Source organism: Chiloscyllium punctatum, chromosome 32, assembly GCF_047496795.1.
Source record: "Chiloscyllium punctatum isolate Juve2018m chromosome 32, sChiPun1.3, whole genome shotgun sequence".
Lineage (NCBI taxonomy): Eukaryota > Metazoa > Chordata > Chondrichthyes > Orectolobiformes > Hemiscylliidae > Chiloscyllium > Chiloscyllium punctatum.
The window spans coordinates 35,038,094-35,052,334 of record NC_092770.1 but is presented as its reverse complement, the minus strand read 5'-3'; the positions used below and the strand labels follow the sequence as shown (position 1 = coordinate 35,052,334).

At 43.1% G+C, this 14,241-nt stretch overlaps 1 protein-coding gene across 9 annotated transcripts in view; it reads right to left on the bottom strand.

Annotated features, from left to right (window-relative positions):
* Positions 1-14,241, bottom strand: part of osbpl8 (oxysterol binding protein-like 8) — a 372,304-nt gene that overhangs the window by 100,444 nt on the left and 257,619 nt on the right. For all 9 annotated transcript variants that reach the window (XM_072552065.1, XM_072552064.1, XM_072552067.1 and 6 more), the window contains 4 exons: positions 11,688-11,934; positions 5,197-5,381; positions 2,483-2,564; positions 292-390 (listed from right to left, as the gene is read on the bottom strand). In XM_072552065.1, the coding sequence (XP_072408166.1) occupies positions 292-390; positions 2,483-2,564; positions 5,197-5,381; positions 11,688-11,934 (613 nt within the window). The remainder of the gene's footprint in view (positions 1-291; positions 391-2,482; positions 2,565-5,196; positions 5,382-11,687; positions 11,935-14,241) is intronic.

Sequence of the window (14,241 nt, the reverse complement as noted above, 5' to 3'; positions counted from 1 at the left end):
TGAAAATATATTCAGAAGTTCATGATTCAAGTTTCAAACTAAAATAGGATGTAAGAGATTTTTTAAAGTTATAATGCAACTCATCTTTTGTAGAATTATACTTGATAACAATTAACTGATGAGTGAAGGACACATTGCAAAAATTGAAAATGTCACTAGCATTTTGTACAAAGAACAACAACAAACAGATTGCCAATTATTGTTGAAAGAATATCCACGAAGAGCTATAAATGTGGTAATTATTCTGGCATGGCAGCCCATTTCTGATGAAAGAATTTTCCTTGTTTTTACCTGTTCCGCAATGTAAAATGTCCTGCTGTTTGCTTTCGGGTGAATCCACATACACCGGAATGTTTCACCAATAATTGGATTGTATGGTTTTTTCAAGCCCTTTATGTGAAAACAAAAAAAAATACGTTTATTGTAAAGAAATTCCTTCTCGTCAAAAGAAAACCAATATTACTAATAAAACCAAGAATGTAAACAGACATTTTAAAGGTAATTGCTGTTATTTGCTTGCTAAGAATAAAAGAGCAAACTTGTCACTATAAAATGCTATGTCAATCCCACAGAAGAACCCAGACCAATCACTTAAAATTTTTTTAAAATACAAGGAAATCTATGAAGTAGAAAAATGATCTACGTACAGTTAGATATTTTCTTATACTCCACACACATGTGCATGCCTGATATTAGAAATTCATTTTTATGATAGTTATGAAATCAGCATCTATATGGCATTGTACTTTCACAGAAGAATAGAGTGCTCAGCTTTTTTCAAAGTCACTTGTGAGATGTGGGTGTTGCTGGCTCGCCATCACTTGTTACCTATCCTTTATTGCTCTTGAGAAGGTGGTGATGAGCTGCCTACTTGAACCACCACAGTCCATGTGCTGTAGGTGGACCCACTATGCCATAAGGGAGGGAATTCCAGGATTTTGACCCAGTGACAACGAAGGAACGGTGACATATTTCCAAGTCAGAATTGTCAGTGGCTTGAAGGGAAACTTGCAAGTGGTGGTGTCCTGTACATGAGCTGTTCTTGTCCTTCTAGATGAACTAGTTATGGGTTTGAAAAGTGCTGTCTGAGGATTTTTGGTGAATTTCTGCAGTGCATCTTATAGATAGTGCACACTAAGCATCGGTGGGGATGGGAAGTGGATGCTTGTGGATGTGGTGCCAATCAAGAAATTGGCTTTGTTCTGGATAATGTCAAGTTTCTTGAGATGCTTTTGGAACTGCACCCATCCAGGCAAGTGGGGAGGAGTCTTGACTTGGACCTTATAGATGGTGGAGAAGCTCTGGAGAATCGGGTTGAGAGTTACTTGCCACCGTATGCCTAGCCTCTGAACTGCTTGTGTAGCTACTATTTACACGATGAGTCCAATTGAATTTCTGGTCAATGATAATCCCGAGGATATACTGGGGATTTCAGTGATGGTTACAACATTGAATGCCAAGGGACAGTGGTTAGATCGTTTCCTATTGGAAATGATCATTGCCTGACATTTTTGTGATGCAAATCTTATTTGCCACTTGTCTGCCTAAGCCTGGATATTGTACAGATCTTGTTACATTTGGATTTGGACTACTTCAGAGTCTCAGAAGTTATGAAAGGTACCGAAATTGTGCAATGATCCTTGAACATCCCAACTTTTGATCTTAGAGTGGAGGGAAGATTATTGATGAAATAGCTGAAGATGGTTGGGCCTAGGACATTACTCTGAGGAACTTCTGCAGAGATGTCCTGCAGCTGAGATGACCGATCTTCAACAACCACAACCGACTTCCTATGTGCCAGGTATGACTCCAAATAGTGCACAGTTTGTATCCTGGTTCACCTAGGGAATTCAGATCTTTTGTCCATGTTTGAACCAAGGCTGTAATGAGGTCAGGAGCTGAGTGGCCTTGGCAGAACCCAAATTGGGCATCACTGCGTAATTTGTGACCCTCTGACATTGAAGCACTTCAGACCACACTGGACTTGAGCACACAATCTAAGTTGAACTGTTTAGGCAGTGCTGAGAGAATTCTGTATTATTAATTAAGAGCTGCGTATTGTGAACAGCAAATTAACTGAAATCTCTTTGGCAGAGGTGAAATTTCCATGGCTCCATTTAAAGGAAGTTCTCCCACTGTCCTTATCAATATGCTACTACCTACCAACACTGCTACACTGCCCAAAGGTGAACAAATTACTGGATTACTTGTCAATTGTGGGATTGTGCAGTGCGTTAACAATGTCATGTTAGCCTAAACAGCAACTGTGATTACTCATCAATTACATTCTTTGGTATAAGGTGTTGCAATATGCCATGACATGAATGGCATTAAAAGAATTTCTTTCCTTTCTCTACATGTTACTTCAAAGCATTTTGTTTTTCATATATATAATATTCACAAATCGAACACAAGAGGTAGATTTAATCAGATACAGCTTTTCTTCCAAGGAGTTGAAGTAATTTAGTTGATAAAAACAAACCTTTGGTTTTTTGTAGAAGCCAGACAAATACCATCTTGTCACTTTCTTCAAGCGACTGTATGGATTTTCCTCTGCTGCAGCTCTGGGAGAAACAAATACTTAGACTTGATGCATGCCAAATCTGATTAAGACAAATATTAGACAAAATAACTGACTGTGACTCTTAAGATTTCTCAGATTCTCGTTATACTAGACCAAGTTATTGGAAGGGAACATTTCAGATACAAGAGTCAAGTTCTGGTAACTATCACAATATTATACATCAGAAAGGTTTTTGTTTCCAGATTTAATGCAGAAACTTCTCACTGACTGTGTGGAGTTTGCACATTCTCCCTGTGTCTGTGTGGGTTTCCTCCGGGTGCTCCGGTTTCCTCCCACAGTCCAAAGATGTGCAGGTCAGGTGAATTGGCCATGCTAAATTGCCCGTAGTGTTAGGTAAGGGGTAGATGTAGATGTAGATGTAGGGGTATGGTTGGGTTACGCTTCGGCGGGGCGGTGTGGACTTGTTGGGCCGAAGGGCCTGTTTCCACGCTGTAAGTAATCTAATCTAATCTAATCTAATCTAAAATGGGATTATGGAGAAGGTTTCCCGAAAGTCTAATTATATGAGACTTTTGGTAGATCCCATGACTCTGAGGGTGATGCTCAGCCAACCTGCGGCTATAAAGACTCAATTATCCTCAGCATTTATGATCCAAAGGTATGATGAAATCTTACAGGGCATAAAAACCCTAGGCAGATTTCTCAAGATGCTGATTTAAATTTCAAAGAACATAGTAAATAGTAGCCGGAATAAGTCATTAAATTCATTGACCCACTTCTGACACTCAGTTCAGTTAATGATGAATTTTTTCCCTTAACTTCAATTTTCCATCTGATCTTCATAATTTCCTTACTGTCCCAAAAAGTAAAACACATTTGCCACTCTTAATGGCATTTCTTCAGAGAAAGACAGCTAATGGATGGAAGTAAGTTTGCTCGCTGAGCTGGAAGGTTCCTTTTCCAGACATTTCGCCACCCGGCTAGGTAACATCTTCAGTTGGCCTCTGCTTTTTATTCATATGTTTGGGTTGATGATGTCATTTCTTGTGGTGATGTCATTTCCTGTTCTTTTTTCTCAAGTTGTGGTAGATGGGGTCTAACGCAATTTGTTTGTTGATAGAGTTCTGGTTGGAATGCCATGCTTCTAGGAATTCTCTGTTTGGCTTGTCCTAGGATGGATGTGTTGTCCCAGTCGAAGTGGTGCCCTTCCTTATCTGTAAGGATACTCGTGAGACGGGGTCATGTCGTTTTTGTGGCCAGTTGATGTTCATGTCTCCTGGTGGCTAGTTTTTCTGCCTGTTAAGTCCAATGTAGCCACCAGGAAACATGAACATCAACCAGCCACAAAACGACATGACCCTCTCTCACGAGTATCCTTACATACAGATAAGGAGGGACACCACTTTGACTGGGCAACACATCCATTCTCGGTCAAGCCAAGTGAGTGCATCAAATCCTCTTCATCGCGTAGCAGCTACTAAACCATCAATCCACTGTGTGGTCAATGAAAAATATAGTCACATGACTGAAATTGTGATGAGAAATACTTGGAAGTATCTTATTAATTAATTCAAAGGTGGCATGGTATTTCAGTGATTAGTACTGCCTCACAATGCTAGGGACCCAGGTTTGACTCCAGTCTTGGGTAACTATCTGTGTGGAGTTTGCAGATTCTTCCCATGGTACTTCAGTTTCCTCTCACATGTTGCAATTGTACGAACCTCCACCATTTCCTCTGGCAGCGCATTCTACACACGTTCCACTCTCTGTGTGAAAAAGTTGCCCCTTAGGTCTCTTTTATATCTTTCCCCTCTCACCCTTAACTTATGCCCTCTCGTTCTGGACTCCCCCACCCCAGGGAAAAGACTTTGTCTATTTACCCTATCCATGCCCCTCATAATTTTGTTAACCTTTGTAAAGGTCCCACCACTCAGCCTCTGACGCTCCAGGGAAAACAGCCTCAGCCTGTTCAGCCTCTCCAAAGATGTGCAGGTTAGGTGTATTAGCCATGGGAAATATGGGATTACAGGGATAGGGTGGGGGCCCAGGTCTGGGAAGATCCTATGATAGACCAGTTTGTGATGAGAAAACTAGAGGGAAGTCATCTCTCATCAGCATGAAAGGAAAACCATGCTTTAAAAAAAAACACCTCAGGCAGAGAAGAGGGGGTTACTTCTTTTAGATGCAAGATGATAGTTTTTCACCACAAAGAGCCTGGCTAACTTGGACTGGAATGCCAGAAGCCTGGGGTTGATTGGTGTGGACCAGGGTACATTTTCACAAAAGACCTCAGACTTTAATTTTCTTTCAGTACACGAGACAGGGTCTTTCACGCCTGCAACACCAACTACGATCTACTCAATTAGAAGTGACTTTTAAAAAATAAATCCCAAGATAACTAAGTGCATGCTAAATGTTCAGAAATTACCTTTTAAAATGTGCACACACATCTGGTTGAATGAGTGGGTGTCAGTTGTACTTACATGTGGAAAAATAAGATTTATCCTTGTTTTATTTAAAATCCCTGTTTGGATCTGTCACAAGAGACAAAGCTCTCAAGGTGCATTTTGTTGTGGTCATTTGAGAGGTGAGGAAAGGGGAAATCATCATACCTTTCCCCTGTACAAACTGGGGAATTAAACAAAATATTTACGTCAGCAGAGAGTACTCACTGTGATAGAAAATCTGCATGATAGTAGTAGTCTGATAACTTGTCTAGGAACGACCTCGGCTCCAGGATAAATGTAGGCAACACTACTTTAGAGAGGTCCATTCCCGGCCGAACTTGTTTCAGTAGAGTCCATATCAGACTTTTGTTTTCTTCAGATACGACTTCTGTCTGAGAATCTTCACCTGTCTTTTTTTTTGTGGCAATGGGGAGAAAGAGGAGAAAATAAGGTTTCCAAAAATATTGCCCCAATTAACTGGGGATGGAATTACATTGGCAACTACTTCGCACGCAGTAAACATGTCGACAGCACTTTTTGTTGTTGTTGAAAATTAAATTGAATTGATGTGAATTACGAAATTTGCATTATACTTCTAGTTATTTCATCAACATGAAATGTCGCCCTATGAAAAGCAATAGAATACCAAACACATTATATCTACCCACCACTCTGTTACAACGTCTACATTATATTTATCCATCTGGCAGTGTGTTACCTCTTAAGATGAAACATTCAGGAATTGGAAAATATAAATTTAAGGAAGAATGTTGAACTTGGAAATGCAGGGAATCAAACTTTCTGGTCTCACTGATGCACCATCATGTCAAACAGGAAGAAAACTTGCTGGTCAGGTGAATTCCATGAACCACGTGGAGTCATAACAGTGATGCAGTACATGGAAACCTCCATAAACAGGATCATAGAGTCACAGAGATGTACAGCATGGAAACAGACCCTTTGGTCCAACTCATCCATGCCGACCGATATCCCAATCCAATTTAGTCCCACTGCCAGCACCCAGCCCATATTCCTCCAATTCCTTTATATTCATATACCCATCCAAAGCCTTTTAAATGTTGCAATTGTATAAACCTCCACCACATCCTCTGTCAGCTCATTCCACACACGTACCACCCTCTGCATGAAAAAGTTGCCCCTTAGGTCTCTTTTATATCTTTCCCCTCTCAGCCTAAACTTATGCACTCTCGTTCTGGACTCCCCCACCCCAGGGAAAAGACTTTTTCTATTTACCCTATCCATGTAAACCTCTATAAAGGTCACCTTCAGCCTCCGACACTCCAGGGAAAACAGGCCCAAGCCTGTTCAGCCTCTCCCTGTAGCTCAAATCATCTAACCCTAGCAACATCCTTGTAAATCTTTTCTGAACTCTTTCACGTTTCACAACATCTTTCTGATAGAGCACAAAGTCTTGTGCTCGTGCTCTGTTTATAAACAGCAAGTAATATATTATACTATAACATCTCCAGGTCTTGTACTCTCAACTCTGAAAGACTAACCCTTCCAGGGAGGGGAAATAAAGCATCCCAAAGGCTCTGAAGCTCCACTTAAAGCATGGTGGCACTGATCTTAATGACTGCGTAGAGTTTGCTACCAATCATTCAAAATGAGAAACACTTCTGCAATAAGTTATATCACGTGTTCAAAACTTGACATTCAGTCTGAAAAAGCTATTACAGCAGATGACCAAAAGCTTGGACAAAAATAAAGTTTTAAGTATCAACTTAATGGCGAACAGGATAGAAGAGAAATATTGACAACAAGGAATTTGAAAGCCGAAGGTCCAGACAGCACAGCAGCCAATGGTGGATGACATTAAAGCTGTACTGATGAGCAAGAACCATATCAAATCTCTGAGGGGTTGTACTTTCAGCTAAAGCTTCAGCTCCTAGTGTACGCCTTCTTACCAATGTCTAGGGTCACCCAGAGGAGGAGGCAGTAATGTTTCAATAAATCTGAAAAAGTTGCCAGTATGTAATATTCCTCATTTGAATCAGCTTAGGAATCACACTGAATGAGGAGGATGTGATAGTGAATTCACCAACTAACTGTTAAAACATTAATATACATACACTTTATGCGAATTACATATCAAGTTGGAGCGCAGAGCTGGTTGGGAAAGGAAGTGATTGATATTTTAGTGGGTGTGTTCTGGACCCCACGCCCGACAGAGTAGGGCCTGCCTCCCTCCCATCCTCCTCCTCTAACCTAACTTTAAAGTCCACAGGTAAGCTACTCAGTGTTCTTGTTTTGGAGACTAAGTGTAGAGTAATGGCAGCGCAGGCAGTGGAATGTTCCTCCTGCAGGATGTTTGAGGTAGGGGTGACCACCGATGCTCCTGCCAACTTCATCTGCAGGAAATGCAGTCAGTTCCTACTCCTCACAGAACGCGTTAGGGAACTGGAAATGGAGTTGGATGAACTGAGGTTAATTTGAGAGGCTGAGAGGGTGATAGATAGAAGCTACAGGGACATAGTTATGCCAGAGAACAGAGGTAGCTGGGTAACAGTTAGAGGTGGGAAGGGGAGGAAGCAGGCAGTGCAGGGTTCCCCTGTGGTCATTCCCCTCAACAATAAGTATACCACTTTGGATACTTTTTGGGGGGGTGGGGGGGGGGGGGGGGAGGCCTGGCAGGGGTAAGCTGCAGTGACCGGGTCTCTGGCACGAGGTCCGGCTCTGAGGCTCAGAAGGGAAAGAGGGAAAAGGAGGAGAACGCTAGTTATAGGAGACTCTATAGTTAGAGGGACGGACAGGCGGTTCTGTGGACATGGGCGAGACTCTCAGATGGTTTGTTGCCTCCCAGGTGCCAGGGTCTGAGACGTCTCGGACCGTGTCTTCAGAATCCTTAAGGGGAAGGGTGTGCAGCCAGAAGTCTTGGTGCACATTGGCACCAATGACATAGGTAGGAAGAGGGGTGGGGAGGTCATTCAGGAGCTCAGGGAGTTAGGCTGGAAGCTAAAAGCTAGGACGGACAGAGTCGTCATCTCTGGGTTGTTGCCAGTGCCACGTGACAGTGAGACAAGGAATAGGGAGAGAGTGCAGTTGAACACGTGGCTGCAAGGATGGTGTAGGATGGAGGGCTTCAGGTATTTGGACAATTGGACTGCATTCTGGGGAAGGTGGGACCTGTGCAAGCAGGACGGGTTGCACCTGAACCAAAAGGGCACCAATATCCTGGAAGGTAGGTTTGGTAGCACTCTTCGGGGGGATTTAAACTAATTTGGCAGGGGGATGGGATCTGGACTGTAGTCCAGCAAGTAGGCTAGCTGTTTGTCAGGATGTCCAAGAATGTAGGGAGGCTGTGGAGAAGGTAGCACTGACAGGGAATACTTGCGGACACAGGGATGGGTTCAAGTGTGTATACTTCAACGCAAGGAGTATCAGAAATAAGGTGGGTGAAGATTAGATTAGATTAGATTACTTACAGTGTGGAAACAGGCCCTTCGGCCCAACAAGTCCACACCGCCCCGCCGAAGCGCAACCCACCCATACCCCTATATCTACCCCTTACCTAACACAAGGGACAATTTAGCATGGCCAATTCACCTGACCTGCAAATCTTTGGACGATGGGAGGAAACCGGAGCACCCGGAGGAAACCCACGCAGACACGGGGAGAACTTGCAAACTCCACACAGTCAGTTGCCTGAGGCGGGGAATTGAACCCAGGTCTCTGGCGCTGTGAGGCAGCAGTGCTAACCACTGTGCCGCCCAACTTAAGGCGTGGATCGGTACCTGGGACTACGATGTTGTGGCCATTACAGAAATATGGATAGAAGAGGGACTGGGATGGTTGTTGGAGGTTCCTGGTTACAGATGTTTCAGTAAGATTAGGGAGGGTGGTAAGACGGGGGGGTGACATTGCTAATTAGAAATGGTATAACGGCTGCAGAAAGGCAGTTCGAGGGGGATTTGCCTTTGGAGGTAGTATGGGCTGAAGTCAGAAATAGGAAAGGAGCAGTCACCTTGTTGGGTGTTTACTATAAGCCCCCCAATAGCAACAGAGAAGTGGAGAAACAGATTGGGAAACAGATTTTGGAAAGGTGTAGAAGCCACAGGATAGTAGTCATGGGTGATTTCAACTTCCCAAATATTGATTGGAAGCTCTTCAGATCAAGTAGATTGGACGGGGCGGTGTTTGTGCAGTGTGTCCAGGAAGCTTTTCTAACTCAGTATGCAGATTGTCCGATCAGAGGGGAGGCCATATTGGATTTGGTACTTGGTAACGAACCTGGACAAGTGATGGGCTTGTTAGTGGGTGAACACAATTCTGTGACTTTCACCTTGGTTATGGAGAGATATAGGTGCATGCAACAGGGTAGGTTTTACAATTGGGGGAAGGGTAAATACGATGCTGTAAGACAGGATCTGAGGAGCATAAGTTAGGAGCATAGGCTGTCAGGGAAGGATGTCGTTGAAATGTGGAACTTTTTCAAGGAACAGATTCGACGTGTCCTTGATATGTATGTACCTGTCAGGCAGGAAAAAGATGGTCATGTGAGGGAACCTTGGTTGACGAGGGAGGTTGAATGTCTTGTAAAGAGGAAGGAGGAGGCTTACATAAGGTTGAGGAAACAAGGTTCAGACAGAGCATTGCAGGGATACAGAATAGCCAGAAGGGAGCTGAAGAAAGGGATTAGGAGAGCTAAGAGAGGGCATGAAAAATCTTTGGCGGATAGGATCAAGGATAACCCCAAGCATTTTATGCGTATGTGAGAAACATGAGAATGACGAGAACGAGGGTAGGTCCGATCAAGGACAGTAGTGGGAGACTGTGTATTGAGTCGGAAGAGATAGGAGAGGTCTTGAATGAGTACTTTTCTTCAATATTTACAAACGAGAGGGACCGTATTGTTGAAGAGGAGAGTGTGAAACGGACTGGTAAGCTAGAGGAGACACTTGTTAGGAAGGAAGATGTGTTGGACATTTTGAACAACTTGAAGATAGATAAGTCCCCCGGGCCTGACGGGATATATCCTAGGATTATGTGGGAAGCAAGAGAGGAAATTACAGAACCTTTGGCAATGATCTTTTCGTCTTCACTGTCAATAGGGGTGTACCAGGGGACTGGAGAGTGGCGAATGTTGTGCCCCTGTTCAAAAAAGGGAATAGGGATAACCCTGGGAACTACAGGCCAGTTAGTCTTACTTCTGTGGTAGGCAAAGTAATGGAAAGGGTACTGAGGGATAGGATTTATGAGTATCTGGAAAGACACTGTTTGATTAGGGACAGCCAGCATGGATTTGTGAGGGGTAAGTCTTGCCTTACAAGTCTTATTGAATTCTTTGAGGAGGTGACCAAGCATGTGGATGAGGGTAGAGCAGTGGATGTAGTGTACATGGATTTTAGTAAGGCATTTGATAAGGTTTCCCATGGTAGGCTCATGCGGAAAGTCAGGAGGCATGGGATAGAGGGAAATTTGGCCAGTTGGATAGAAAACTGGCTAACCGGTCGAAGTCAGAGAGTGGTGGTAGATGGTAAATATTCAGCCTGGAGCCCAGTTACAAGTGGAGTTCCGCAGGGATCAGTTCTGGGTCCTCTGCTGTTTGTAATTTTTATTAATGACTTGGAAGAGGGAGTCGAAGGGTGGGTCAGTAAATTTGCAGACGATACGAAGATTGGTGGGGTTGTGGATAGTGAAGAGGGCTGTTGTCGGCTGCAAAGGGACTTAGATATGTTGCAGAGCTGGGCTGAGGAGTGGCAGATGGAGTTCAACCCTGTCAAGTGTGAGGTTGTCCATTTTGGAAGGACAAATAAGAATGCGGAATACAGGGTTAATGGTAGGGTTCTGAGTAAGGTGGAGGAGCAGTGGGATCTTGGGGTCTATGTTCATAGATCTTTGAAAGTTGCCACTCAGGTGGACAGAGCTTGTAAGAAGGCCTATGGAGTATTATCGTTCTTTAGCAGAGGGATTGAATTCAAGAGTCGTGAAGTCATGTTGCAGCTGTTCAGGATCTTGGTAAGGCCACATTTGGAGTACTGTGTGCAGTTCTGGTCGCCTCACTTTAGGAAAGATGTGGAAGCTTTGGAGAGGGTGCAGAGAAGATTTACCAGGATGTTGTCTGGAATGGAGAATAGGTTGAGAGTGCTAGGCCTTTTCTCATTGGAACGGCGAAGGATGAGGGGTGACTTGATAGAGGTTTATAAGATGATCAGGGGAATAGATAGAGTAGACAGTCAGAGACTTTTTCCCAGGGTACAACAGAGTGTTACAAGGGGACCTAAATTTAAGGTGAAGGGTGGAAGGTATAGGGGGGATGTCAGGGGTAGGTTCTTTCCCCAGAGAGTGGTGAGGGCATGGAATGCGCTGCCTGAGGGAGTGGCAAAGTCAGAATCATTGGCGACCTTTAAGCGGCAATTGGATAGGTACATGGATGGGTGCTTAAGCTAGGACAAATGTTCGGCACAACATCGTGGGCCGAAGGGCCTGTTCTGTGCTGTATTGTTCTATGTTCTATGGTTGCATGGACAAGTTGGACCAAAGGGTCTGCTTCCGCGCTGTGCATCTCTATGATCTATTTGGGTGAAATTGGATGGGAAGGACACTGTGGGGGCAAGGTTGGTTGTTAATGAGGTGAATTTAGGAAGGTATAGTGAGAAATCTCACTAGGCCTTGTAGTAGCAATCAAAAAAACTCAACACAACTCATAATTAGCCACCAATAAGGAAAGATTCACTCTATTAACTTTTTCTTACCTCTCCCAACTCTTCATGGCTTTCTTCTACGTAACTTGTTTCCTCAACTGTATCCACAGGCTGCAGATCACTATGCAGGTCATCATGTCTTTCTGATATATCAGAGTCACTTTCCTCACTTTTTCCACTTTTTTCTAGTGCATCATTATCTGATTCCTCATGGTCAGGCTCATTCTCACGATCTGATTTATCTGAGTAAAGGTCATGGTCTCTGAAGTGCTGCTGTTCTATTTCACTTTCATTTAATCTGAAAAGACAGTTGTCCTTATTTTAATGGAGAAGTAAATGTTAATTCTTAAGGGGTGCTGTTATGCAGGGGTAGTGTCCCCACGTCTGAAACAGGAGGCCCAGTTAGCAGTCTCACTTACTCCAGAGCTGTGTAATAACACTTCTGAACAGGTTCAATAGAAAATATCTAAATTTGAATTCTTCCTTTCTGGGCTGCCATGACTTGAAAAGTTGTAACAAACTCTGACTTCTGTATTACAGATATTGCTGAGTGAGCAGCTATAGAATTAATGCTACAACGTTATTGGCATGGACAACAGCTTGTTAAAAGTATTTCAATATTCTGGTCAGTGGGACTTGTGAAACAAGTGAGACTGGGTCATTTCTTGACCCACTTCGCCCATCCTCAAAAGAGAAATAAATCACTAATCCATCGGTAAAATGAATTTTAATGAGTACCATTCCAGAATAATTAATCAATCTTTCTTCAATCTCTGTCACCACACATGGCTTCTTGAGGATTGCATCGAGTAACTGATAATGTCTTTTTGAGTTCAGCATTAGGACTTGTACGAGCATGGCTCCTGTGACATTTCATTCAATTTGCTATCAATTCATATCTGCAAAACTGCACTTGATTTTGTAGCACAGCATCTTAAAGCACAAATGCACCATGTCTCAAAGTGACTCATCCTTAGGTTTTTAAAATAGTACAGCATGAGTTTTTTACATAACTGTCCAGGCTATCAGGTCCAATTAATAGAAAATTAGAAAATACACAGTCTGGAAACCAGTGTCACAATTTGAATAAGCCGCAAGGAGCACATACACACTTGAACATTGCACATTGAAAGGTAGCTGGAATACAGGATCACAGATCAGCTTATGATATGACTTAATTATCAGAATAAACACTATTCTAATTTGGTATCCACTTTATAGGAAATCTTGCATCAATCTGGAACCTTGACCCAGTTAATTAATAATTCGTCAGAATGGCCTAGACTCTGTGGTAAGTGTGGAAGCAATACTTTTCATCTCTGATGTTGAGGAAATCTATCCACTAAGATCTGGCAGCCTCTACCACAGTCTCCACCTTTCCTGAGGGCTGTTTGAATTCAGCACGAGGTCAAGGACATCTTCAGACATGAAGTAAAGATGACATTAGCAACAAAAATTGAAATTTCTGGAAAAGCTCAGCAGATGGGGAAGCATCTGTGGAGAGAAATCAAGAGTCAATGTTTCGGGTCGAGTGACCCTTCTTCAGCGTGATGTGAGCAATCCAGTAAAATAGCCATTGGCAGAACAGACTCAGGTCAGACCCACTGGCAGTACAGTGGTATACATTCAGGAGGAATTTCGCCTAGGAAACCCAACTTTGAATATGGACATGAAGTCTTAATGTATGGGCAAGGAAAGTCCCTGCTGATTACCACATATCACCTTCCCAAATGTAGTACTCATCCATGTGGAACACCATTAAGTAGAAGTATTGAGGTTGACAAAGCTCACAATGTACTTCAGATGGGGAACTTTAATGTAGCTTCCCAAGAATGGCAGCACTTTGCTGACCAAAATGGTCAGGTTTTAAAGCATGTACCTGCTTGACTGGGTCACTGGTAAAAGATCAAGGCCTCATACAACTGATTTGATGGATTGAAGAAACCTAGATTCCTGTCAAGTCTTTTAATCACCTAGAATGGCTTGCATATGTAAATCCCAGAACTTCTTTCAAGTCACATTAAAGATAACTTAAGGTTTTATTTTAGAAAAGTGACATCTCAGCTTAGGCATTGCATTAAAGGTGTGAGATTAGAGTCTGTCTGTATCACAACCTTAACTCAGACTGCCTCTATTTCCAAAGTTGGAATTAATAAAATGTCATGTGGACTGACTGCCTACAGATTGGACAAAATAGAATGTATCTGCAAATGCAAATTCACCCCATAGACTAATGTGTGCACGTGTACATGCGTGTGAGGGAGAGGGAGGGAGTATGTGAGTGCATGTGAGTGTGACAGAGTATATGCCTGTGACAGGGTGTGCGTGTGAATGAGTGTGGGGGTATGGTAGTGGTGATGTGAGTGTGGTGGGGCAGGGGTGTGTGTGTGTGTGTGTGTGTGTGTGTGTGTGTGTGTGTGTGTGTGTGTGTGTGTGTGTGTGTGTCTGTCTGAGAGACAGCATGTGTATGGGAGAGGGTCTGCGTGAGAGTGTATGATTGTATGTAAGAGTGCATCTGCATAGTGTAGTGAGGTCATCTGTAGTGTGACATGAACCCAGGATTCCAGCTGAGGCTATCCCCCACACACTCTCACAAATATGTACT